The sequence below is a fragment of the Phocoena phocoena genome, chromosome 21 (assembly GCF_963924675.1).
Source record: "Phocoena phocoena chromosome 21, mPhoPho1.1, whole genome shotgun sequence".
NCBI classification, from domain to species: Eukaryota; Metazoa; Chordata; class Mammalia; order Artiodactyla; family Phocoenidae; genus Phocoena; species Phocoena phocoena.
In genome coordinates, this window is record NC_089239.1 from 2,403,344 (window position 1) to 2,428,437 (window position 25,094).

At 48.2% G+C, this 25,094-nt stretch overlaps 1 protein-coding gene across 1 annotated transcript in view; it reads right to left on the reverse strand.

Moving 5' to 3' along the window:
- The window catches only part of CSGALNACT1 (chondroitin sulfate N-acetylgalactosaminyltransferase 1), an 83,369-nt gene that overhangs the window by 28,250 nt on the left and 30,025 nt on the right, over positions 1 to 25,094 (reverse strand). The window contains exon 2 of the mRNA XM_065899913.1: positions 11,210 to 11,426. Within this exon, the coding sequence (XP_065755985.1) occupies positions 11,210 to 11,426 (217 nt within the window). The remainder of the gene's footprint in view (positions 1 to 11,209; positions 11,427 to 25,094) is intronic.

Below are 25,094 nucleotides of genomic sequence, written 5' to 3' on the forward strand. Positions count from 1 at the left end.
TTGTTCTGAGGGCCACCTCCAGGTCCCTTTCTATTTATTCATTTATTCCTTCCTTCCTTAACCAAACAATAAATCTTAAAAAAGGAGTAGGCCATTTCTACCCTTGAGTAGTTCTCCATCTGATTGGAGATTGCATGCTTAAAGCTATCTACACTGCAGCCAACACACACTGCTGGAGAGAAACACCATCACCAAATGTCTGATGATCTTGTAACTTTCATATTTTTCAAAACACTTCTCACTGGACTCCATCCCCAGAAAGATGTGTAAGCAAGAGTTGTGCACATGGGTGACTGTGGGCACAGAGATGTGTGTTCTGGTGTAATTATCTGTACCTGGACCCACACTGCCTAGGTCCTTGGAGCCAACTCAGGTGCCCTGTTAGCTCGTTTCTGTAACAGCAGGGTGGCGGTGTTTGGGACGAACCTCAGGGAACCCAACTTCCTAAGAACCCTCTGGGAAGCTCTTCGGTTCGCCAGGCTCCACTGCTTTAGCTCCGCACTGGACTATCTTCCACCTTAACCTGGAAGCCTAAAAATTCTGTTTCTATGTCACCAAGACCTTATCTTTTTAGGACTTTAGAGAGGAAACAACAGTTCCTTCTCACCCAGGATATTGTAACACAGAGTATAGAGACTAAATATCTTTTCAGCCAGAACACATGGATCACAGCCACTTAAACACCTATATTTTTATTTCCCAAGAGGCTGAGAGCACGTCACGGTCTCTGAGTTCTGCTACTTATCTGTACAACCGCACCGTGGAAAAAGACCCTTGACTGTCATTCACACCCTACCTGTACAGGTTAGAAAAGGGGTTCCAATGTCCTGCACACCTAGGCATGCAGCCCACTTTCCCTCAGGACCAGCCCGGTATTGGTACCTCAGGTGTCCTTGGCGAGGGTGAGGGATGCACCCAGGATGCCTCATGGCTCTGGTCCTACCACTCAGGACCCCAGCACAAAGCTGGGTAGTGGGCATGGCCAAGTGGAGGACAGATGCTGCTGGCAGTGAGCATGGCAGCACCAAAGCCCCTCGGCATCCGTGAGAACCAACGATGCTGTTCTTGTGAGAAGCACTGAGTTTGCACCACGCAGCTGACCCGGCAGTTAGCGGAGGCTGAAGTGTATCTGACCTTGTGTGAGACCTCCCTGGTAAGTCGAACAAAGACCAGAGGGCACAGGAGGCTGAACATCTCGCCACAGAAGGTGAGAGAGAGCAGGAAAACCATGTTTCTCATAGTTACGTGACCTGTTCTTATACCCTGGGCTGGGTAGCCTGTGGAAACACAGTTTCAATGACAAACATTATTCAGTCCCTTTGTTGTGTGATGTGTAATTCTCATTGGAGTAAGATTTTAAAAGAATCATCGTGTATGGCCCCATAGGGGGACCATCCAGGTTTGCCTGGGATTCTCCAGGGTTTAGCACTGAAAGTCCACATCCCAGGAAACACCTCAAAGCAAACTGGGACAACTGGTCACCCTTCCTGCATCAGGGACTTGACAGGAAGGAATGGGCACCTGAAGAGCACAGGACAAGGCGGGACAGAATAACGGCAGTAACAGGTCTAATGAGCCAGGGGAGTGCGGCAGAGACGTGACTCATTTCTGATGGGTGATGGGGACGGGTACCAAGGCCAAGGCAGCATCCAGGCCGAGCCTGGACAGGTGAGTAGACGCCACGCAAGTGGAGAGGACCAGGGAAAGGGCTCTCCTGGCTGAGAAGGCGCAGATGCAAGGAAATCACGTCCCGATTCTTCTCTAATCTGCTACTCAGGTATATCAGGTATGAGAAGAAACCCTGTTTAGGCTTTAATTATGTCCCATGCAAATGAAATAACACATAACAGCCTGTCAGGCTACCATCTCTCCCTCTGGTCGTCGAGGACACCAGGAAGACATGTGTTCAGGCACAAAGGGACGGAGGAGGGAACAGAGAGTGGTGGGGGCCTGTCATCATCAGGCTTTAGAAAATGACGTTCTTCTTTTGCTTTGGTGGGTTCTCCCGGCTCCTGCACCCCACGCTGAAGTGACACACAACTCCTGGACACCGTTATCTGACAAGCTGAGATGTGGGAGTGAACAGTGACCCTCAGCCAAGCCATCGGGACGTGCTCTCCTGGTTGCACGTTTCAGAACAGCAAATGGGACCATTGCCAACTGACCATTTTCTTCTCTTGAATGGATGTTTCTACATAATCTGTGGCTCAAATGAAGTGAAAAACAACTTTTAGCAGGTCCCACAGAGAAACTTTTATGGAAATAAAGTGAATGATGTAGATTCACGTTTCTCAAACATGTAAACCATAAAACTTTCCTGGGTGCAACACTGGGGTCTGAGCAGAGAAGGGGCTGCCTGACGAAAGCTAGTGGAGCGAGGCAGGGGTGGAGGACAGTACTGGGAAAGGTACGCTAGTTTTCCTTCTGGGAAACACAACGAAGACCGAGCACCTCCTGGGTCGCAGCCTGAGGGTGAGGCCCAGCACACCGCACGGCAGGGCTCAGCTGGTCCACAGCACACATGCCGGCTGAGCCCATGCTGCAGCCCCACTTCAGTCTCAGAGAGTCCACAGTCACTGTTTCTTAAAGATCCAGAAGTGTCCACAAAAACATCTTAACGGTGCTAAGCAGGAAGAGGATTTTAAAAATTGCTGAAGAAAATTCAAGTAAAAGATGTCCCTGATACTACCTTTAAATGTCATAAATGCCGAGGGAGGGACCAAGAGAAGTGTCAGAGGAAGGAGAAAGGGACAGATTAAAACAGAAATAACCAGCAAAGTCTGAGAAGACCCACAGCAACACAGAAAAGAGTTCTCAGTCCAGCTGGAAGGAGTCAGAATAAAAATCAAGCAAACTTGGAATGAACCAAGAAAGATCTTTGAAAATCACAAAAAAATCATTTCCATAGAAATCCTTTTTTTCTAGGAGAGGCTCAGAGACAAAGACACTAAGACCATCTGTAGTTTTGCTACCGTGAGGGTCCTCCTGCTACTGCGAACAAAGTACACAATAAAACAATAGATGAGCTTAAAACCGATAAGCCAGATGCCAAGGGAAACTGAGCAGCCAAAAAGCAAACGTGAGAATAGTTTCAAGAAAGGCAGAATGAGGGGATTAAAAAAGAGAGAAGGAGGAGGGGGAGGTGGGTTTAAGCAACACACCACTGGGCAAAGGGAACTGAATCTGAAGCAAGTTCTCCTGGGGGCACCCCCTCTACTCCTGGCCACGCGTAAAGCCGTCCTGGGAGGGGAAATGGCACGTGGAGCCTGCGAGGCTCATCCAGGGATCAGGACCACCAGAGAGCAAGGGAGGAAGAGGCTGCTGGAGCAAAGCGCCATCTTATCTCCACAGCAACAGTGGAGCCCGGAGCACGAAGGCCCCAAAGCAGCCCCACAGCAACTGACCAGAGGGTCCATACCTCTCCTCAGGGCACATCTGGGTGTCATTGCCATTCAGGAAGGGGACAAGTTATGAGGAGCTTTAGCCTCCTAACTTCTTTTTTTTAAAACATCTTTATTGGAGTATAATTGCTTACAATGGTGTGTTAGTTTCTGCTTTATAACAAAGTGAATCAGCTATGCATACACATACATCCCCATATCCCCTCCCTCGTGTGTCTCCCTCCCACCCTCCCTATTCCCCACCCCCACTCCCGTCTAGGCAGTCACAGAGCACCAAGATGATCTCCCTGTGCTTAGGCTCCTAACTTCTTGTAGATCCCAGAACATCACCCTTTCTTGTTCATGGCCTCTTAAATAAAGGCCCTTAGGGTCTAGGGCTAGGAAAATCTTGTCTCACCCAACAAACAGCAGCTTCCTTCTCACCACTGAGGCTGAAGGGAAACTAGGCTTTCTTTTTCTCTCTCCCCCTTGCCTGCCAGGGGGTTCAGAGCTGGTGTTTCTGACAAGTTGCACTGCTCCCCTCAGTCCCAGCGCCCAGGTGTACTTCACCCCTGTTCCACACTGTTACTGAGTACTTGTCCACTGACCTTTATAAAAATGGTTTTATGGAATTTGTATTTTTTATAAACACAAATAATTCTTAGGATTTGTTGAGATGGTTCTAATAGTCATGAGAATAGAAGAGCAATCATAATAAATACCTTAGGCCATGAACTCCATAAACCCAGGAATCAATTTTGTCACGGGGGTCCACCCCACCCCGGACAGAGTTCTGGACCAGGAAAGCTTGGTCCTTGGTCCTTACAGATGGCACCCCATGCCCAGTCATCACCCCAAGTGAGCGATTTCTCAGATCCAGCCTTCCTCAGAGCTCTTTGTGTCTTGTGACCAGGCCTGCTCTCTCTGGGGGATTCCAGGCTCTACATCGATATCTTCTGTCCAAGAAGACATATTTGTTATAATTCTTAGCCATTTGGGTCTTTTCTAGCTGAATACTTAGCAAACTGATACTGAAGTGGGAAATAAAAAACCTAACAACCAGCATCAGAGGTGAAAGGGACTCATGTGGACCAGTACTTTGATGTTATAGAAGATGCTAAAGCCCAGATGTATGAAGTGACTTGTAAAAGTCCTCAGCCAAATGGTGTCAGAGCAAAGGTTGTTTACATTTTAAAGGACATGCACTGGAAGAATAATGTTTTAAATAACCTCAAGTGGTGATCATTGCAACCATGTACCCAAAATAGTGGAAAATGGCAAAAGTCTTGCCAACAAATGGCCAAGAAAAGAGATACAATCTGCCATAAACGTCACAAAGAGGAGGCCAAGGCAAGAAATGGAAGAGTCCACAGTAGCCTCGGGTTCCAGCTCCACAAGTGCAGCAGACGAGAAGGCTGGGGGACAGGGGCCCCGGCTCCGGGGCGGGGTCTCCACGCAGGGACAGCCGCAGCGGGGTATCTGGTCCCTCCACATCGCGTGGGAAGTGGCGAAGGAAGCAGGGCCATCCTAATGATGCTCGGTGAACTAACCCCCGCAAAGAGGCAGGTGTGGCAGGACCAGAGGGGAAAAGGCATCGCATTAAGTCAATATCCTTCATAAGAGCCGGAAGAGGAGCCGGGGTGAGGGGCACTGACAGCCAGACCCCTCCCCGCCCACCCAGCAAATACAGGGCCAAAACCTCATCTTTATTCCCCATTTTTACCTGTGGGAGTGGAAAGAGCTGAAAACAACCGGTGGGTAAGATGAGAGAGGAGAACGAACGGGGGCCGATTCCCTCTGACGTTTTAGCCTCAGCCCTTAACAGAGGACCCTGCTGGGAGCCAAAGGATCCCCCCTCCACCACTTAGGACGAAGGTCCACCCACAACCAGGTAGAGTGAGGCTGGTACCACCACACGCCCGCCCCCAGCCCCGGAGGGGCTGCAGGAATCTGGAGCCTCTAAGAAAGGTGCACAAAGGCCAGCGGAGCTGTCTCCTCCTTCACCTGCTCTTCCAGACCACGAAGAACGTGAGGAGAACACAAAATACAGCTGGGAGTGTGACACAGCCCTCAGTCAGGGTGGGGGACAGCCAAGGACAACCCACCACTACAACGTCAGAGCGGCAGAAAGCACGCCGCACGCAAGAGGGACAAAGACAAACAGCAGACAGCCACATCTGATGGACAACAGCAAAGTTAAAGGAAGAAAGAGAGGGCATTCAGAAAGCAAGAGTGTTCAAAACGCAAAAGAAAAACCTAGTCTGAGAGAAACTATAACTCTAATTGAAGAAAACATCTTACAAATGTTTTACACTTTCTTAATAAAAATGTGAATTCAATAAAAAAAGTTCAAAGAGGAAATGATATAAATAACAGATTATGATTAAGAAGCACATTCTGTGCTCAGAAAAATAACGTGATAAACAAAAGAAACAGAAGAAGTAAATTAGAAACAGCAAGGTACAGAATAGATGTATCTGAAAATCAGATTACTCACATAAAGGAAAGGCTTACATGAAAGCAGATAAAAGACGAATGCATTAAAAACTAGAGAGAAGCTAGTAAGTGGAGAAAACCTATGGAATGCACAACTGGGTCTGAGAAGCAGAGAAATCAAATCCAAAGCAGGAGAAGTACTCAAAATTAGAACACCAGAAAAAGTTCCCTGAAATGAAAGAATCCACAAAACAAACAAGGAAACTGAATTACAGGAGAGAGAACAAGAGGCACTGAGCTGAGTGAGACATATGCTGATTAAGTGATCACGATTCACAACGAAGGAAGGCATTCTTCCGTCATTTTCAGGAGAGACAAAATAAAGCTTTCCTAACACTTCTCCACGGTATCATCAGACCACTGTATCATCAGATGCAGAAGAACCTCTACAAGGTCCTAAAGAAAGGAAGTGTATCCAGAGTTTTAAGCCCAGTCACGTCATTCTTAAACTGTGCAGATAACAAGCAGACATTCTATTCCCAAGCACTCATGACCCTTCTTGAAGAAATGTCTTGACCATGAAATCCAGACAACCCAAACCTCAGGAATGAAGAAGCCGCTGTGGGAGGACAGCTGATGAATGCACTAAATCCACTTAACACACAGGAACTGTGGTTACAATGCGAAGTGTAAGGGCTGCAAACCGTGACGAGGTAAAAGTGATAGAGCAGTGATTTATATCATAGAGTGTTCTGCCTATGTTTTCCTCTAAGAGTTTGATAGTGTCTGGCCTTACATTTAGGTCTTTAATCCATTTTGAGTTTATTTTTGTGTATGGTGTTACGGAGTGTTCTAATTTCATACTTTTACATGTACCTGTCCGGTTTTCCCAGCACCACTTATTGAAGAGGCTGTCTTTTCTCCACTGTATATTCTTGCCTCCTTTATCAAAGATAAGGTGACCATATGTGCGTGGGTTTATCTCTGGGCTTTCTATCCTGTTCCATTGATCTATATTTCTGTTTTTATGTTTTTATACTGTCTTAATCACTGTAGCCTTGTAGTATAGTCTGAAGTCAGGGAGCCTGATTCCTCCATCTCTGTTTTTCATTCTCAAGATTGCTTTGGCTATTCTGTGTCTTTTGTGTTTCCATACAAATTGTGAATTTTTTTGTTCTAGTTCTGTGAAAAATGCCAGTGGTAGTTTGATAGGGATTGCATTAAATCTGTAGATTGTTTTGGGTAATAGAGTCATTTTCACAATGTTGAAACTAAAAATAGAAGTACCATACGACCCAGCAATCCCACTACTGGGCATATGCCCTGAGAAAACCATAATTCAAAAAGAGTCATGTACCAAAATGTTCATTGCAGCTCTATTTACAATAGCCAGGACATGGAAGCAACCTAAGTGTCCATCATTGGATGAATGGATAAAGAAGATGTGGCACATATATACAATGGAATATTACTCAGCCATAAAAAGAAACGAAATCGAGTTATTTGTAGTGAGGTAGATGGACCTAGAGTCTGTCATACAGAGTCAAGTAAGTCAGAAAGAGAAAAACAAATATCATATGCTAACACATATATATGGAATCTAAGAAAAAAAAAAAGGTCACGAAGAACCTAGGGGCAAGACGGGAATAAAGACACAGAACTACTAGAGAATGGACTTGAGGATATGGGGAGGGGGAAGGGTAAGCTGTGACAAAGTGAGAGAGTGGCATGGACATACATACACTACCAAATGTAAAATAGATAGCTATTGGGAAGCAGCCGCATAGCACAGGGAGATCAGCTCCGTGCTTTGTGACCGCCTGGAGGGGTGGGATAGGGAGGGTGGGAGGGAGGGAGACCTAAAAGGGAAGAGATATGGGAACATATGTATATGTCTAACTGATTCACTTTGTTATAAAGCAGAAACTAACACACCATTGTAAAGCAATTATACTTCAATAAAGATGTTAAAAAAAAAAGTACTTTAAAGGAAAAAAAAATGATAGAGCAAATGTGGAGATGGGACCAGGAGAGCGAGAAAATATAACTGTGCTGCTCTCCTCTTCTTATTATAATTTTTCAACCAATGTAGTCTAAAACTAAAATATGGAGTAAAAATACATAATGATTCCAATATGTTCTGGTTTGTAAAGTCACTTTTTTAATTTTAGAGGGATCTTTTATAGCATAGAAACATTTTCTCAAAGATCAGCAATTTCTTCTGTTATACTTCAGATTCTCTTCTATAAATTTAAGTAAAGTAAAATTTAATACTTTAATTAAAAATAGAACATGTTGCATGTCTCATGCTTAATTACATTTCAAGCATGTTATTTTTCTAACTGTGTATATGCAAAGAAAGGTGCCTAGAATGTTCAATTAATGTTAAAAATGGCTAATTTAGGGAAGCAGGGCCAAAAGTGAATTTTTAAATAATTTACTCCTGGTTGTGTTCTACTGTTTAAACATCTCATAATAGCCACGTGTCACTTTTATAAACTTAAAAGGTTTAAATTATAAAAGCAAAAAATATATTTTGTTGAATTTTTAAAGAAAACATTAAGAAATGCTAACTATATAAAAATTTACAAAATACAAAAATTTATAAAATGGAGAGAATCCAAAAGAAGGAAATAAAAATCACTCATAGTTCCATATTCAGTGCCAACCACAGTTAACAGTTTCCACTCCTGGGATGGAAAGGATTTCATAAAGACAACATCAAATATTGAATAATTAGCCCCTTATATTTTCTCCCAATACTCTTATGGTCAATTTAATGGCATTTAAATATTTAATTGACCAGAGGTTACTTTGGGTTTTGGTGTAAAGTCAGAATTAAATCTTTTCTGCTGTTTGGTTAGTTGTCCTAAAGCCACGCTCTGAACAATCCATTCTCTGCAGGCCGACTTGAAATGCCACCTTTACTGAGTTCTGACCCGGAATTAAATACCCCAGGCTTAAGTACCCTCTATCATCCCAATTTTTCAGAGACCTCAACGTGCTCGGAAGCCCCTGGTCCACGGAGCAGACTCCCCTGTCCACCTCTGCTCAAGCGCCTTCCATCTGGAAAGCCTTTCTTGGCCCACTGTCCTGGTCTCTATTTCTATCTCTGTGGGACTAAGATTCTTCTCTCCATGAAGCCAGGTTCCTCTTATCCCTCCATCTGGTCCAGTGTCCGGTGCACACACAGGCCCTCCTTGTCCCCAAGGAACCAGTCTCCCTGACCACCCTCTCCTGCCCACGTGCTACAGCAGGCATCTGAACAGTGACAGGCAAGAGAAAGGACCCCTGGATTTTTGTTTTTAAAACATTAACTAGAATGACATTCATTTCAGCACTTCTACTTTGGAGACTTGTAAAGGTTTTTCTTTTTTCAACAATATTTCCCTTCTAATTTTGTTCCTACTGTTAATTACTTTCCATCCTTGTGACACTAAGGCAATAATCAGTCATAATAATTAGTCATATGCACCCAAGAGAATCCTTCTTCCAGGCTCCGGAGTCCTGCAAGGAGGACTTGGCTGTCCCCTGAGCAGACAGCCCTCCGGCGGGGGCACCATCTCGCCAAGCTCAGCTCTCTATCGACCGGCCTGTGTGCTAAAGCCAACCTCAGGGCCCCGCCCCAGGCTCCAGGCAGCTTCCTGGCCGAGGGAACTTTCTATAAACTTGTCCTGGGAACAGGCACACTGGCTGCTGGGAGTCAGGGTTTGCCTTCAGGCCTGGTCTGTCCTCCCAGGATGGATGCTTCATTGGCCAGTGCACTCTGCCGGTCCGAAGAGAAGGCAGAGAGGGACACAGACGCACCCAGGGGGGCTGAAGGGAGCCACAGCCACACAGACACTTCAGTGCCAGAGCCAGAGGGGCACTGCCAACAGTCGTGGGATTGTGCACCGGGGTGTTCTCCAAACTGATGGGGTGTGGGTGTGGGAAGATCAGCTCAGCCAACTCCACAGGACGTCATGTGAAGGCCCAGCTCCCAAACCCGGAGAAGACAAAGGCAGCCATTGCTTCAAAGGCCACAACTAGACCCACTGGGTAGAAATTACAGGGAGGCAGACTTCAGGTGCAAGTAACAGCGAGCTTTCTGCCCGGAGCTGCAGCTCTCCCTGGCACACATGTGCACACACCACACGCACACAGCCGTATCAGGAGTGCCGCTGAGGTATCCTGAACTCTCGGAAGACCAGGTCAGAGGGCCCCCCAAAGACTCTTGGGTTCTGACCTTAAAATGTAGCTAGAAAAGGGTTACTCTTTTTAGTTGGAGAAGATGTATTAAGGACCTATTTACAAAGCTTAATGATAGGGTGTAAGGAGGACACGGGGATGAGAGCAATATCCCCTCCTACCGACTGCAGAGTTGTTATCATCTCCAGGCCTGAATATGCTAGTGGAGAAGGTTCTGGAAGCTGGAATGAGACCATCTTGAGGGAAGGGCCATCTTGAGAGGAGCTGTCTTCTTTGCTTGAAGGACACATTCAGACTGAGGTTACAAGACAGAAAGGGACCCAGATACATAAGTGCTAGACTTCATTTACTCCCATCTCTGAAGCTGGCCAGAAACGGGTTACTCTTCAAACGTGTTCATTATCCAGAATTTTGAGAAGCATCAACTACACCCTTATACTGAGCCTTACTGGCTTTTAATAAAGTGAATTTAATGATAAAAGATTAAAAATAAGTTTGATCTTCTGATATTTATCATTAGGCACACATGACGTTCTATCTTCAAAATAAGCTGGCCAAGTCAGCTAGCCGATTGACCTCAAGCAGCGCGTGAGTGTCATCCACAAGAGTGTAAGATCCGACACCGCACCGTCAGGAGCTTGAAGACACGTGTAAAAACTACACACCGCATCGGAACATAAAACCCGCTTAAATCTTCTTGAGTAGCTACAAAAATGAGTGCTGGGAGGCTTCTCGGCATAATTTTACATGTAATCTCCGAGGAGACACAGGTTAAAATAAAAAAGACTCTGACTGAATGCATTCCAGCCACTGCCAGGGCAGGACACCAAAGGAAGCCAGGCTGCAGCCGAGCACACAGGTCCATGGCCACGCAGGTGCCGGCCTTTCGGAGGCTGGGAGGGGCCCAGTCCAGTGAGGGGACAGCACGGCCTCGTGGTCCCCCAACTGCAGTCAGAATGGAACCCAGCAGGCATGACCCTACAGATCCCGATGAAAACCCAGTCCTCCTAACCTTCGCTTCTGAAGGTAAATCCGCTTATCTGGCAGCTTTCTAATTGCTTTAGGGAAAGGCAGATACAACGATAAACTTTACAGGAAGAAAATAGAGCCGAACAGGGAGAGACAGGGGCCTTCGTGCTGGGCAGGGACCAGGGAGGGACAGGACGCGCCATCAGGGTTTCACACACACGTGTCGACAGGCCCACCTGAAATTCTGCATGAACTGCCGGAACTTGTCCACCCTCCTGGCCAGTGGGACGATGACATTGACCAGCGTGCCGGCCATGTTCAAATCCTCCTTCTTCACCTTCATGATGGGGCCAAACGGTCGGAACAAGACAAGGCGTCTGAACTCGTGCTTGTGGTCCCCTCTGAACGTGAGCTCGTACAAAGTGCCTTTATCCTTTTCTGTGCGGTAGATCCCTGTTAACAGACACAAGGAGAGACAGTTCTAAAAATTAACCGTGGCTGCTGAGTGTTTTTAATAGCCAAGAGCTAGCACAAAATGCCTTACTTTAAAAAATTAAGATTAAATCTCCACACCTAATACTTATTAGAAAACTCAAAATGCTCCCACTTAAATAGCAAAAGAAATGAAAATACCATCAATTTAAAAATCGGTTATGAAGACCTCAAAAAAACACATGGTAAAAAGTTTGTAACGCTGTAATTCAAAAAGAGTCATGTACCAAAATGTTCATTGCAGCTCTATTAACAATAGCCAGGACATGGAAGCAACCTAAGTGTCCATCATCGGATGAATGGATAAAGAAGATGTGGCACATATATAGAATGGAATATTACTCAGCCATAAAAAGAAATGAAATTGAGATATTTGTAGTGAGGTGGATGGACCTAGAGTCTGTCATACAGAGTGAAGTAAGTCAGAAAGAGAAAAACAAATACCGTATGCTAACACATATATATGGAATCTAAGAAAAAAAAAAGGTCATGAAGAAACTAGGGGTAAGATGGGAAGAAAGACACAGAACTACTAGAGAATGGACTTGAGGATATGGGGAGGGGGAAGGGTAAGCTGTGACAAAGTGAGAGAGTGGCATGGACATATATATACCACCAAATGTAAAATAGAGAGCTAGTGGGAAGCAGCCGCATAGCACAGGGAGGTCAGTTCGGTGCTTTGTGACCACCTAGAGGGGTGGGATAGGGAGGGTGGGAGGGAGGGAGACCTAAGAGGGAAGAGATATGGGAGCACATATATATGTATAACTGATTCACTTTGTTATAAAGGAGAAACTAACACACCATTGTAAAGCAATTATACTCCAATAAAGATGTTAAAAAAAAAGTTTGTAACGTTGGATACAAACCTGCATTTATACTATTCAGAGGCATTTAAAAAAGGACTGTAAGGAAATACGTCAAAATAAGACTGGCTGTGCTGTGGAGAAGGGTTATGTGTTTTTTCTTTTCTGCTATTTATCTACATTTCTACAATATGATAAGATACATACTTTAATATTATATTTAATTTAAGAAGTGTGTTAAAACGATCTCTGAGAAATGACAGCCATTTCATATGAAGTGACCACAGTGGTCCATTCGGGGCACTGGGAGCCACTCGGGCCGCTCCCATGGGTCATGTGGCCCCAAGGAAGCTTCCGGAAGCACTAAAGCAGACGGCATATACAGTACCAGCACAGCGGCAGGTGCACGTCTTGCATAACTTCCCCTCTGGGAAGCAGCACAGCCAGCACCTCAGAGCCAGCCTACTTGGGGCGACGATGGGCCCCCCAAGTGTCGCCATCACTGGAACTCCACTGTCTCATTGCTGAGCGGACCGTGTGACCCAGCGTTTCGCTCAACGACGGGATGAGGCTCCTCAGCCCTGACCAGACGGAACTTCCCCACCTCGCGAGCCAACCATCCGCTGGGGCCTAAGTTCCACACCTCCCCGTGTCACTGGGCTTGTGGGTGTTTTCCTACCGGCAGAAAAACCCATCCAGTTCGACAAGTCACCAGAGAAGCGTCCTCGTCTCTCTTCTCTTGACTGGCCAGGTTTTCTCTTTCTCGTCCTCCCTTCCTCTGAGCCCCTACTTTGGCTGGGCCGCACCCTAGGCCCTGAGTAGCTACAAAGGCGACTCCACAGAAGGCATCCTCCTGGGCTCGCCGGTTTCCAGGCCTCTCTGAGCCCTTCTCTTTTCATCCTCACCCCCGCTCTCCTCTCTTCTGTGGGGGCCACAGGTCTGCTGCACAAACGCCTCTGTTCTTCCCGTTCCAGGAGCTGTTCACCCCATACCCCTGGCTCTGCGGCCTCTCTGATCTCCCTCCAGGGCCGCAGAGAGGAGCCTGGGCTGCGAATCTTCCAGGGGGCCTCACCTGCCACCGCCCAGAGGTTCACACGCACAGCCCAACACCGGCGGCTCGGGGACTCGAGGACCTGGGTGCAGGGCTACGAGGACGGGGCAGAGCTCCCACCTGAAGCCCCCTGGGGTCCCCAGTGCAGGTCAGGGAAGCTGAGAGAAGGTCTGCCGAGCTCCTGCTGGGACGAGGTCCCAGCATCCCCACCGGGACCACTCATGGGAGAAGGGAGGGGCACTTCTCACGAGGCTCGGAGGATGTCTCTGAAAACGTGAAGTGGCTCCCTTCGAAGCCTGTTCACCCTTTCAGGCAACTGGTCCTCGCAGAGGACATGGGCTCTTCCCACCTCTGCTGCCCAGAGCAGCTGGGCAGCCACCAGCTCCCAGGGGCCCAGGTGAGGTGGGGCTGAGTCAGGAAGCAGTCGGCCAGTTAACAGCATCTCTGCTGGACGGAAACACAGCTGTGACCCGGGGCCGGCAAGTACCCCTGCTCTCCATGGCAACCCCCGCGCAAGGCTGCTACAGCTGAACCTGCGGATAGCAGGTATGCGGGCCGGGATGGCTTCACAGAATTGGGAGTCATTTTCTTTCTCAGCACCAGGATCAGAATCATTAACTTTTAAAATCTAAATCCACAGATTTGAAGATGCACCTGTCTCAAGAGATGGGCGTGCATTTATAAAGAACCAGAGAACATAGCAGTCCTTATTAATAATGATTCCTACGACCACGCCTGCAGGGAGCCGCAACAGCATCCCGGGGGACAGGAGCAGCCTGCCTTCCTGGTTCCCGGACACACCCTCCCCCAACACCTCCAGGACCACCAGGAGCCAGTGGACCAGGCTGATCTCAGCCACAGCTCCAGCTGCTTTGTCGGCATCACCCACATCCTGAGCCTTGAAACAGCTATTACGTCAGCAACTTTTTAGCATAGTTCCCCCCACTCTGCCTAATTCAATTCATTATGTCTTATAAACCTGATTTTAGATCCCTTACTCCCATCTATTTTAAATAAGTTACTTAAAGCTCTCTTGCAGCCTGTGTCCACCAAAACCCTGCCCCAGCCCTCGTCCACCACACCCACAGGTACGTCCCCCGACCCCAGTCTCCTTGTGACATAAGGACAGCACCTAAACAAAGCCCGTGCCTCCTGGAGACCTTCAGGGCTGGAAAGTCGGACAGTCTCCCTCTGAGAGAAAGGGAGCAGAAGCACCGCGGCAGGATCGGGTTTTCAGCCAACGAGCTGCACGCACAATGGCAAAAGCAAAGCAGGTTGGCCACGCGAATACCTCCCTGGTTATATTTTATAGGGCAGTATCATTCTTATCCACTATGCAAATTAAAGATCAAAATAAGGACTGGGCCTCCCTCGTGGTGCAGTGGTTGAGAGTCCGCCTGTCCGGGAAGATCCCACATGCCGCGGAGTGGCTGGGCCTGTGAGCCATGGCCACTGAGCCTGCGCATCCGGAGCCTATGCTCCGCAACGGGAGAGGCCACAGCAGTGAGAGGCCCGTGTACCGCAAAAAAAAAAAAAAAAAAAAGAATAAAATCCACCCCAAACGGGCCTCCCTGGTGGCGCAGTTGAGAGTCCGCCTGCCGATGCAGGAGACTCAGATTCGTGCCCCGGTCTGGGAAGATCCCACATGCCGCGGAGCGGCTGGGCCCGTGAGCCATGGCCGCTGAGCCTGAGCGTCCGGAGCATGTGCTCTGCAACGGGAGAGGCCACAACAGTGAGAGGCCCGCGTACGGCAAAATAAATAAATAAATAAATAACGACTCTGGAGCTGGCTTAGAGCTTAGTCTAACGCCTTTTCCCTCTTTCGGCCACTAGGTGCCGACCTTCCTGTGAGTTTGCTGTTTCTGCTCCCCGTGCAGGCAGACCCGTGCTTGACCTGCTCTCCTCCAGGGGTCCCGGCCCCAGGACCAACAACTAGATGCGGACACCTCCAGGAATCCAAGATACAGCTCCTCGGTCTGCTGCAAATGTCTGCTCCTTCAGTAGGCGAGGAGCTTACCAGATGCGGACGTGACCCCTCCATCCTGCCTTCCACTTAAGGACCTCAGAAATCATGATGCCGAAGGTCCCCGCCCTCACGTCCCCACCCTCACTCAGGACGAGTGGACATGGCTGCGGCCAGTGCTGCACTGCTGAGCCCAGAGGTGTCTCCACTTTCATCCCCGCCTTTCCTATCTTCTGCATGGAGCCCAGGTCCCCCATGTAGATACCTGCCGCCTCTGACACCCCTGCCCCACTTCCAGGGCCCGGTCCATCCTGCACATACCCTGGGGCCCTTAGCTTCCTATAGCATCACTCTACTCCTGCTCTGGCCCGGCTCAGAAGCCCCCCAGCTTCTCACAGCCCAGAGAGCAAAGCACCAATACTACAGCCAAGCCTTCAAACCCTCCCTCATCTGGCTCCGAACTCCTGTCCTCATTGTACGTCCTGCCCCTGCCTCAAATGAAACTGGGTTTATATCGAGCATGTAGCATATACAACTGCTCTTCCCCCTGGAAAAATTGGAACCGAAAGTGCAACGCTGGTGGGAATGTAAAATTGTGCAGCTATGGAAAAAAGCCTGGCAGTTCCCTCAAAAGTTAAACACAGAATTATAATCTGACCCAGCCACTCCACTACTGGGTGTGCACCCAAAAGAGCTGAAAACAGAGACTCGAACAGACACGTGTACACACATGTTCACAGCAGCATCATTCACAGCAGCCAAACGTGGCAACAACTCAAACCTCCATGGGTTTGAATGGATGGACAAAGCGTGGTCTACACATGCAATGGAATGTTACTCAGCCTTAAAAAGGAATGGCATTCAGACACATGCTACAGCATGGATGGACCCGAAAACACGAGCTAAGTGGAGTCAGCTAGACAGAAAAGGACAGAGACTGTATGAACCCCCTCGTACGAGGAGTCTAATGTAGTCAAATTCACAGAGACAGGCAGTAGACTGGGGCTCACCAGAGGGTGGGGCAGGGGGAGGGGACTTAGTGTTTAACGGGCACGGAGTTTCAGTCCGACATAATGAAAAAGTTCTAGAAATGCGTGGGGATGACAGTTACACACAATGTGAGTGTACTTAATGCCAATGAACTGTACACCTAAAAATGGTTAAAATAGGGAATTCCCTCGTGGTCCAGTGGTTAGGACTCCATGCTCTCACTGCGGAGGGCGCGGGTTCAATCCTTGGTTGAGGAATTAAGATCCCATAAGCTGCGCAGTGTGGCCAAAAGAAAAAAAGCTTAAAGTGGTGAATTTTACGTTATGTGTATTTTACCGCAGTAACTGCTGTCCTGTGAAAAGGCCTGGCACTTTCTCAAGACACAGGTCCCCACCGGTCCCCCCTCACCCCTTCTAAACAGGACCCTCCTCCCCTGGGAAGATTCCCAGACTTTCTCAATCCTAAGTGATCGCTCGCTCCTCCAGACACGCAGATCTGAGAGCTTAAACACCTCTGTGTGGAGCTGCTCTCCTGGCCCGTGACACATGTGCCCCCGGACATGGTCTACTCCAGCCTCTCATTTTACAGACGAGTACACCGAGACCCAGGGAAGCTGTTTCCTCCCTCGAGGTCGTCTTCCATACCCAACACGAACCCCTCAGAGCAAAGGAAGAAGCAGCAGCGTCTGAGAAGTCAGACAAACGACATAAGGTCTGTGGTAAAAACCACAGGTCATAGCTCCTCTACCCTCGGATAGCCCTTACAGGCCCCCTTGGAGCTTTTCTCTTTCTTTTACACATAGGTCTAACAGCTGCTAAATAACAATTATCTGAGTTCAGAGTCTACAACACATTAAAAGTAGTAAATTTTGAAAAGGAGGGGGGGATTTTCATGAAAAAAAAATTTCCAGAAAAAGGAAAGTATATGCGGAAAGAAAAGGTGTAACAGGCAGAAATGCTGACAGTAGTAAGTAGTGACAGGTCACCTCCTAACAGCAGGGGGAGACAGAATGTTATTATTTTTTTTAATTTAACAGAAATGTCTGGGATCATCTAATATAAAGGAAAAAAAATACTCCACCCATGTAAACTGCCTTTGAAGACATCAGCGTAGGAGCCTAATCTCCTTAGTCTGTTCAGAAAGAGAAACTGGGACATACCTGAGAAAGATTTTATTTCACAATGGTAATTTTCTACTATTGTGGTGCTTCAGTTATCTAGAGAATTCCACTTAGATGAAACGCCTCATTCTCAGGCCACGTGGGATAACAAGACATCATCACAGTGCCATCTGTTGTCAGCTCTATTTTCTTAGGGAAAGTAGCAGACATTTGACATTTGCGAAAGACTGCTGTGAATCCCCAAATGCTCAGAGACCACAATGTAAATAATTCTCCCCATAAAGACAGTAAAAAGTAACCACTTTACAGCTTTCCACCTCTGCCAGGTTACGGGATGCCTGCACACACCTTGTTTCTCCTGCATCACAGGGCATCAGCTCACAGCCGCTTCTGTACTCGTCCTGACTCAGGTTCATCCCCATTAACTTTCACTAAACATTTCTTTTGATAAGAAACGGCTGCACCAACTGATGTCCTTGCTGAAACAATTCATGAATCCCCTTTTTTATTCCTATTTATTGCATTTCTAAGAACCTCACTTACTGAGGGTTCCTCCCTACTTCATCACTGATACTGGCAGTCGACTTCTTTTCAGAGCCATCTTTTCCCCACAAAGCTACAGATCAACTCCACGAAGACAGTCATGTACCTGATACTAAGTGGGAAGCGAAGACATGTTGTGAACCCAGCACAGCGGTGGGCTGGGCTCCTCACCAGGTGTACCACCAGCCACGCACAATTCATAGTCACATGACATGGTTATTTTTATCCTTATTGATTTTCCTTATGGGTATCATTCACCATGGACTGTGTTCTCCATTAGAGATATAAAGAGGGTTGTGATAAAAAAAAATCATTGTGGGGACTTCCCTGGTGGCACAGTGGTTAAGAATCCGCCTGCCAATGCAGGGGACACGAGTTCGAGCCCTGGTCCGGGAAGATCCCACATGCCGCAGAGCAGCTAAGACTGTGCGCCACAACTACCGAGCCCGCGTGCCGCAACTACTGAAGCCCGCGTGCCTAGAGCCCGTGCTCCGGAACAAGAGAAGCCACTGCAATGAGAAGCCCACGCGCCGCAACGAAGAGTAGCCCCCGCTCACCGCAACTAGAGAAAGCCCACATGCAGTAGTGAAGACACAATGCAGCCAAAAATAAATTAAAGATTAAAAAAGAAAATCACTGTGCTCTCAGAATTCACATTCTAGAGAGAAGGCAGACAGGTAAACCAAAAAGGCACGTATAACACGCTAAGCACCTGAGAGTCTGCCCACGGTGCAGGGAGCAGAAAGGAGGGCGTCTCCACCTGCTGAGGGTGTGGACAGGTTGACAGATGATATTTCACCAGAACTGGAGACTGGGCGTTTGCCAAGACTACAAAATCAGAGAGAACATTCCACGGAAAGATAACAAAGATACTGAACAAACAAAACCAACTTGTTATGTTTGGCAAACTTGCAGCAGTTCAGCCAGGCTGGGGCACAAGAGGCAGGTGTAGGAGGTGAAGCTGGGCAGTATGGTAAGGGCACAGCACGCTGGCCACCAGGGCCTCCTAGGGAGCAAACCCTCCCCGAGCTCAGGGGAGAGGCCAAGTGGCATTAGTGCCATCTCCTGACAGCGGTGTGGATGGAGGACGGGGGTGAGATCAGAGCACTGAGGGAAGAAACCCTGTGACTCAGCAGGAAGCTGAGACAGCGCCAGCGAGAGGAGGGCAAGTGGCAAAGCCTGGAGAGAACCGGTTAGAGGTGAGAGGGCAGGCGAGGGGAGTGAGCTGCAGGTGAGGCGAGGCCTATGAGTTAAAAGTCTGAAATGCTGACTTGAGGAGCTTGTGTCTGAAGCTCAGCAGATGGGCCCTTTGCAGAGTGAGATGCCCCAGCGTTTGGGGGGCTGCGGAAGTGTAGAGAGTGAGAAGAGGGGCCCCGGAGGCAGGTGCTGCGTAGCCAGCAGGGAGGCTGCCAGGTCAGGCGCAGGATTGGGCGGCAGGGAAGCTCACGGTGGGCCAGGGCAGCTCAGCGCCCGCTGCTGCGTCAAGGTCAAGTAAGATGAGGACGGGGCAAGCCCACTGGATGGCAAGCAGACCAACGGTGGCCCCGGCCATGACGTTCCCGGAGGCGACAGGGTCTGGAGCAAATCTGAAAGAGGATGAGAGGTCGAGGGGCAGGAGTGGACTAGGTGAGGAAAGCATCTTGCTTCTGTTTCCTGGAAGTTGTCAAGTTCCTTCCTGCGCCAGGACCTTTGCCCTTTCCTCCGCCTCTGCCTGGGATGCCTCCCCAGGCTGGGCACCGCCGGATCCTTCCCCCCTTGTAGGTCTCGACCCAGATGCACCTCTTCCACGAGGCCGTCTCTCGTCCCCCTCGGTCCCCTCTTCCACGCGCCCTGTTCTAGAGCCGTGGCCGCCCGTTACCTGAGGGTGTTCACCCTCCTCGCCCTTGTGCACCCCCATAGCTGAGCTCCACGGGAGCCAGAGCTCTGTTTCTGCGGCACAGAAGGCGGGTGGGGTGGGGAGGTGCGGGGTAAGAAAGGGCGGGCCCAGCAGAGTGGCAGCCAGAGGAACTCAGAGGGTTGGAAAGTCCCTGAAGTCCTTCATGAAAGACTTGAAAAGTAGGAGAAAGAAAAAGTCCGTCACGCGCTGAGAGGAAGAAGCAAAACAGAAACAGATCACGAGGACACACGGATGGAAGGAGGCGGGGGCCCACCCAGGGAAGGGCCAGGGACAGAGAGGGGGCAACCTACCCCCCAGCACAGGGCAGGAGGCTAGCAGGGTGCGGACCACGCAGGGGTGGGACGAGGAACTCAAGGAAGCACGAAGACGAATGTCCAGTTTCTCCTGCAGCAGGAGGAAGGCCATGCTGAGAATGGGGGTTAGGGGCAACACGGGAGAGCCGGGGCAGCACGAGGCAGGGTGAGAGGGGTCCACAGCCGGGCACGAGGGCACAGGGGGCCCCCGTGAGCCCCGACAGAGCACGAGCACGAGGGGACTGTCCCCGGCAGCTGGAGAAGCAGAGCAAGGACGGGGAGACAGAATTTGCGGATCCAGGCTGGCTCTGCAGGACACACATGCAGGGCCAGGGTGTCGGCACCGCGAAGAAAGCGGCCGAGGGGACTCACTGGGGTCCGGCCAAGGGTGCGGGGGAGAGCCGAAGGCAATGCAGGATTGGAGGGGGGGAAATCGGGCCAAGTGAGCTTCCGCAGCTCAGGGGCCGAGGTCAGAAGTGACAGTGGAGTCACGGGAAAAGGCTCCTGAGGACGTTTAGGTTTCGTGGAAAAGCGGGCTCCCGGGGAGGCCAGGCTTCCACACTGGCAGGACAGACCACAACCCCAACCGAGCTCTCACTCTGCGGGGACGGGGTCTCAGGGGATGCACCCTTCTCCTCCCTCTAGGGAACCAACGTGGAAGCCACACAGAGCGACGCTGCCCGACTGAGCAGTCTGAGGGGCCTGGAGCGGGGACCAGGGAGGGGGGTCTCAAGGCTCCAGAGCAAACCCGGGGACAGGAATTCGGACACCGTTATCACGCTTCCCACCAGCTGCGGACGGCACGTCCAGGATGTGGGAAAAGCAGCAACTCAAGATACAGCAGCAGCAATGCGCAGGGGTTAAGGGTCAGAGAGCAGGGCATGTGTGACCTCGCCGTTTTTCTGGGGACCGTGAGCTGTGTGTACACGACCACTCGTCCAGCTCACCCCGAAGCAGAGGCCACGCAGCCCAAACAGCTGTGCCTGCTCGTGGCTGCTCAGACCATGTTCACAAATACCACCTCGATTCGAAGGAGGCTTCCAGAGGGTCCGCCCTTTACCACGTCCTTTTACGGACGGGAGAATGGAGGCCTTTCCAGAAGGTAAGTGAGTAACTTGTTCCACGTTACGAATGACATGCTGCTCACAGGGTGACGGGCAGGACGGCTGTGAATCCAACAGCCTGTCATGCCCAAGCTCTTAAAGGTCGATCAACCTTCACCATCAAAAGGCTGTTTACAAGTTTTCTTTCTTTTCTGTTCTTCCTTTCTTTTTGAGATTGACTTTTGAGAACAGAAAAACATCAATAAAGATACTTCAGAAAGACAGTAACTGTCCAAAGTATATCAGAAAAGTCAGTCTCAAGACTCACTTTTGAAGACTGTGAGATAACGTATTATGGATTGATTCAACCACTTTCCTCATCTTTAAGAAATGGGATCAATAAAAATACAGCCCTATTTCTTTATACGGATGTTGTGAAGATTAAATAAATTAACACATGTAAACATGCCTGGTACCCAGGAAGCACTCGGTGATGTTAGCAGTGGTAATAACGATATCGACATCATTACTATTATTATCAATACTATGACATCATGCCCCTTGGCCCCATTCGTCGTTGACTGCATCACTGCTCTCAGTCAGATGGGTCCGGGCTTGGGCAAGCCCTCCTCTTGCTGTGCTATATATCAATACAATGGCATCAAATATGCTTGGAAGCTGGATCCAATAACTCATTCTTTTAAGTCACTGTGGACCCAGAGACCAGGATTCTTTATTTTTTTTAATTTTATTTTTTTATTGGAGTATAGTTGATTTACAATGTTGTGACAGTTTTGGGTGTACAGCTAAGTGATTCAGTTATACACATACATATATTCTTTTTCAGATTTTTTTCCATTATAGGTTATTATGAAATATTGAGTATAGTTCCCTGTGCTATACAGTAGGTCCTTGTTGGTTATCTATTTTACATATAGTAGTGTGTATATGTTAATCCCAAGCTCCTAATTTATCCCTCCCCTCCTTTCCAACCTTTGGTAACTGTAAGTTTGTTTTCTGTGTCTGTGGGTCTATTTCTGTTTTGTAAATAAGTTCATTTGTATCATTTTTTAGATTCCACATATAAGTGATATCATATGATATTTGTCTTTTTCTCTGACTTAACTTAGTATGCTAATCTCTAGGTCCATCCATGTTGCTGTAAATGGCATTATTTCTTTCTTTTTTATGGCTGAGTAATATTCCATTGTATATATGTACCACATCTTCTTTATCCATTCATCTGTCAATGGACACTTAGGTTGCTTCCTTGTCCTGCCTATTTTAAATAGAGCTGCAATGAACACTGTGATACATGACTATTTTTGAATTATGGTTTCCTCAGGGTATATGCCCAGTAGTGGGATTGCTGGGTTGTATGGTAGTTCTATTTTTAGTTTTTTAAGGAACCTTCATACTGTTTTTCCATAGTGGCTGCACCAATTTACATTCCCACCAACAGTGTAGGAGGGTTCCCTTTTCTCCACACCCTCCCACATTTATTGTTTGTAGACTTTTTGATGATGGCCATTCTGACTGGTGTGAGGTGGTACCTCATTGTAGTTTTGATTTGCATTTCCCTAATCATTAGCAATGTTGAGCTCTTTTCATGTGCCTTTTGGCCATCTGTATGAGACCAGGATTCTTGATATTCTGGTAAAAGGCCTGGTGATATACAAGCTAGCATATATAAAATCTGAGTCAAGGCAGATTCTTAGCAATATCGCAACAGAATTTTTTTACCCGTTGATATCACAACCCTTTATCTGACTACACCCCTACACAGAGGTGGTTAGCACCACCCTGCACCACAGCATGCCTACACCCCTTCCATCATCATCACAGTTAGAGCAGCCTCCTTCCCGCTGCGGACACGTCCAGGCCCCAAGCTGTCCTGACAGTCACTGTGCTTGGCAGCACCTAAGCCAGAGACCCCGGTCTAACCCTGGCTTCACACTCACTTCACAACACTTTAAACAAGATACTTCACGAGACCAAGCTCTTACTTCCTGGTCTTAAAAATCGAATCACAGGGTAAGGTCAAAAGCATCCATGTCGACTGCTTTGTGCCTCAAGGAATATCCCAAGTTGGACATCCTGTAAGCATTTATTTTATTTGGCTAACTTATCCAATTAGTCAGTGGTAAGAATTCACTTTAGCTTTACAGATAGGCTGTAACACTGAACCACTGGCTATCTGGGGGAAAGCATGTATGTTTCTGTGGAACTGCCACAAGACAGATCAACCACAGCAAGCTGAAGAGTAAAAGAATCAGAAGGCCTGGCATACAGGTCACCATTTTCCACCACAACAGACACTGGTCCACCTGCATTTGTCTTTGCTGGCAGGAACTGGTCAGCCTTAGAAAAGGCAGATTCTTGGGCCCCCCTACCAGACCTATTAAATTGGGGAACCACTGGTTTACCCCCAAACTGGTACCAACATTAGACAGTAAACACCAGAAGTAGCCATTGCAATAAATAATAATGTTCTGAATCGATGGAGCTTTGTTGGGAGGGGGCCATGATCAGAGGCCCACGGAGCAGGCCCCAGAGCACGGCTTGGCCTGCGACCCACGCTGCTTCCAGGGTCACAGAAAGGGAGAGGAACTGAGGCCACAATAGCCTGGAAAACTAACACGGAAAGAAAGCACTTTTCAGACCCCAATCCCCCCTTTTTTTTTTTCTATTTGAACACCTCCTTCATAACATGAGAGAGTTTGGAGCTATGGCCCAAACTTTAGCAGTATTTTAAATGAAATGTGAATAATGAATCATTTCTTGCAAACACTCTGGGGCCACAAGGGCAGAAGGAAAGGCAAGAGGCTAGTGAGTGATGGGTTATGCTTCTGTGAACCATCAATCCAGTCGCTCCTTCACTCCACGGTCCCTTGATACGCACCTTCCATCACGGTAACAGACTAGAGCCATGAAGATGAATAAGACCCAGGCCTGCCTGGAGAGCACTGTGGTCGGGGGCGGTGTGGTGGTGGTGAGAAGCCCCTGGCTCTGTCCAGGAGACATGGGGACTGAGTAACGGAGAGGAGGTGGACGTGTCCATGCAGAAAGCTTCAGACAGTCCTAAGGCTGGGAGAGGGTCCAGGTGGGTCCCCAGACGAACACACAGGTTATTGGTTTTGCTTGGATCCTGGTTTGTGGATTTTCTTTTACTTTTTGACAATCATTCTAGCTAAAATATAACAATCTCGATCCTAACCTGTAAAATAGTATGTCCTAATCACCATAACGGGTTGTGAAGAAAACCCCGTTGAGATTAGCTTTCTTTCAGAAGAACGAATCCTATGCCCCACTTTCTTCCCCATCCTTAGAAACAGACATGGACACACGCCTCAGCTTGATCACCAGGGAAACGCACACTGTGAGGAAGTGAACATGCTTCTCCTCTAGGGTGAACAGCACACTAATGGAACACCAACCACTGGGAGCTGTGAAGTCTGTCACCCAATAGAAACCTCCCATTTAGTAAAACAATCTGCTCAGAACGCCGAGCTATGTGTCCACCACCCTGTGAGGTGGCACGTCATAAAGGGACACCTTAGATGAAAGAGCCAGGGACGTTCTTACACAGACACTGCCCCAGGAGAAAAAGACACTGAATTTAATTCCAGTCAACGATTAACTTGCTCTGTGACTTTGGACAAAGTCAATTCTCAAAGCTTCAGTTTCTCCAACTGCACAGGACACACAACAAACAGCACATGACTCACTGCGTCCGTGAAATCACAATAAACCCAGCGAAACACATCTTAGGGTTATGAACCTCTAGAGAATTCCTACAGCAACCTTACTCACATAGCCTGAAACTGACCTACTAGTCAAGCATAAAGTAATTCCATAGCATATCAAAACAAGGTGGTCTGTTAGGCTATGCAGTTTTCAAATGATAGTTAATATAAATTTTT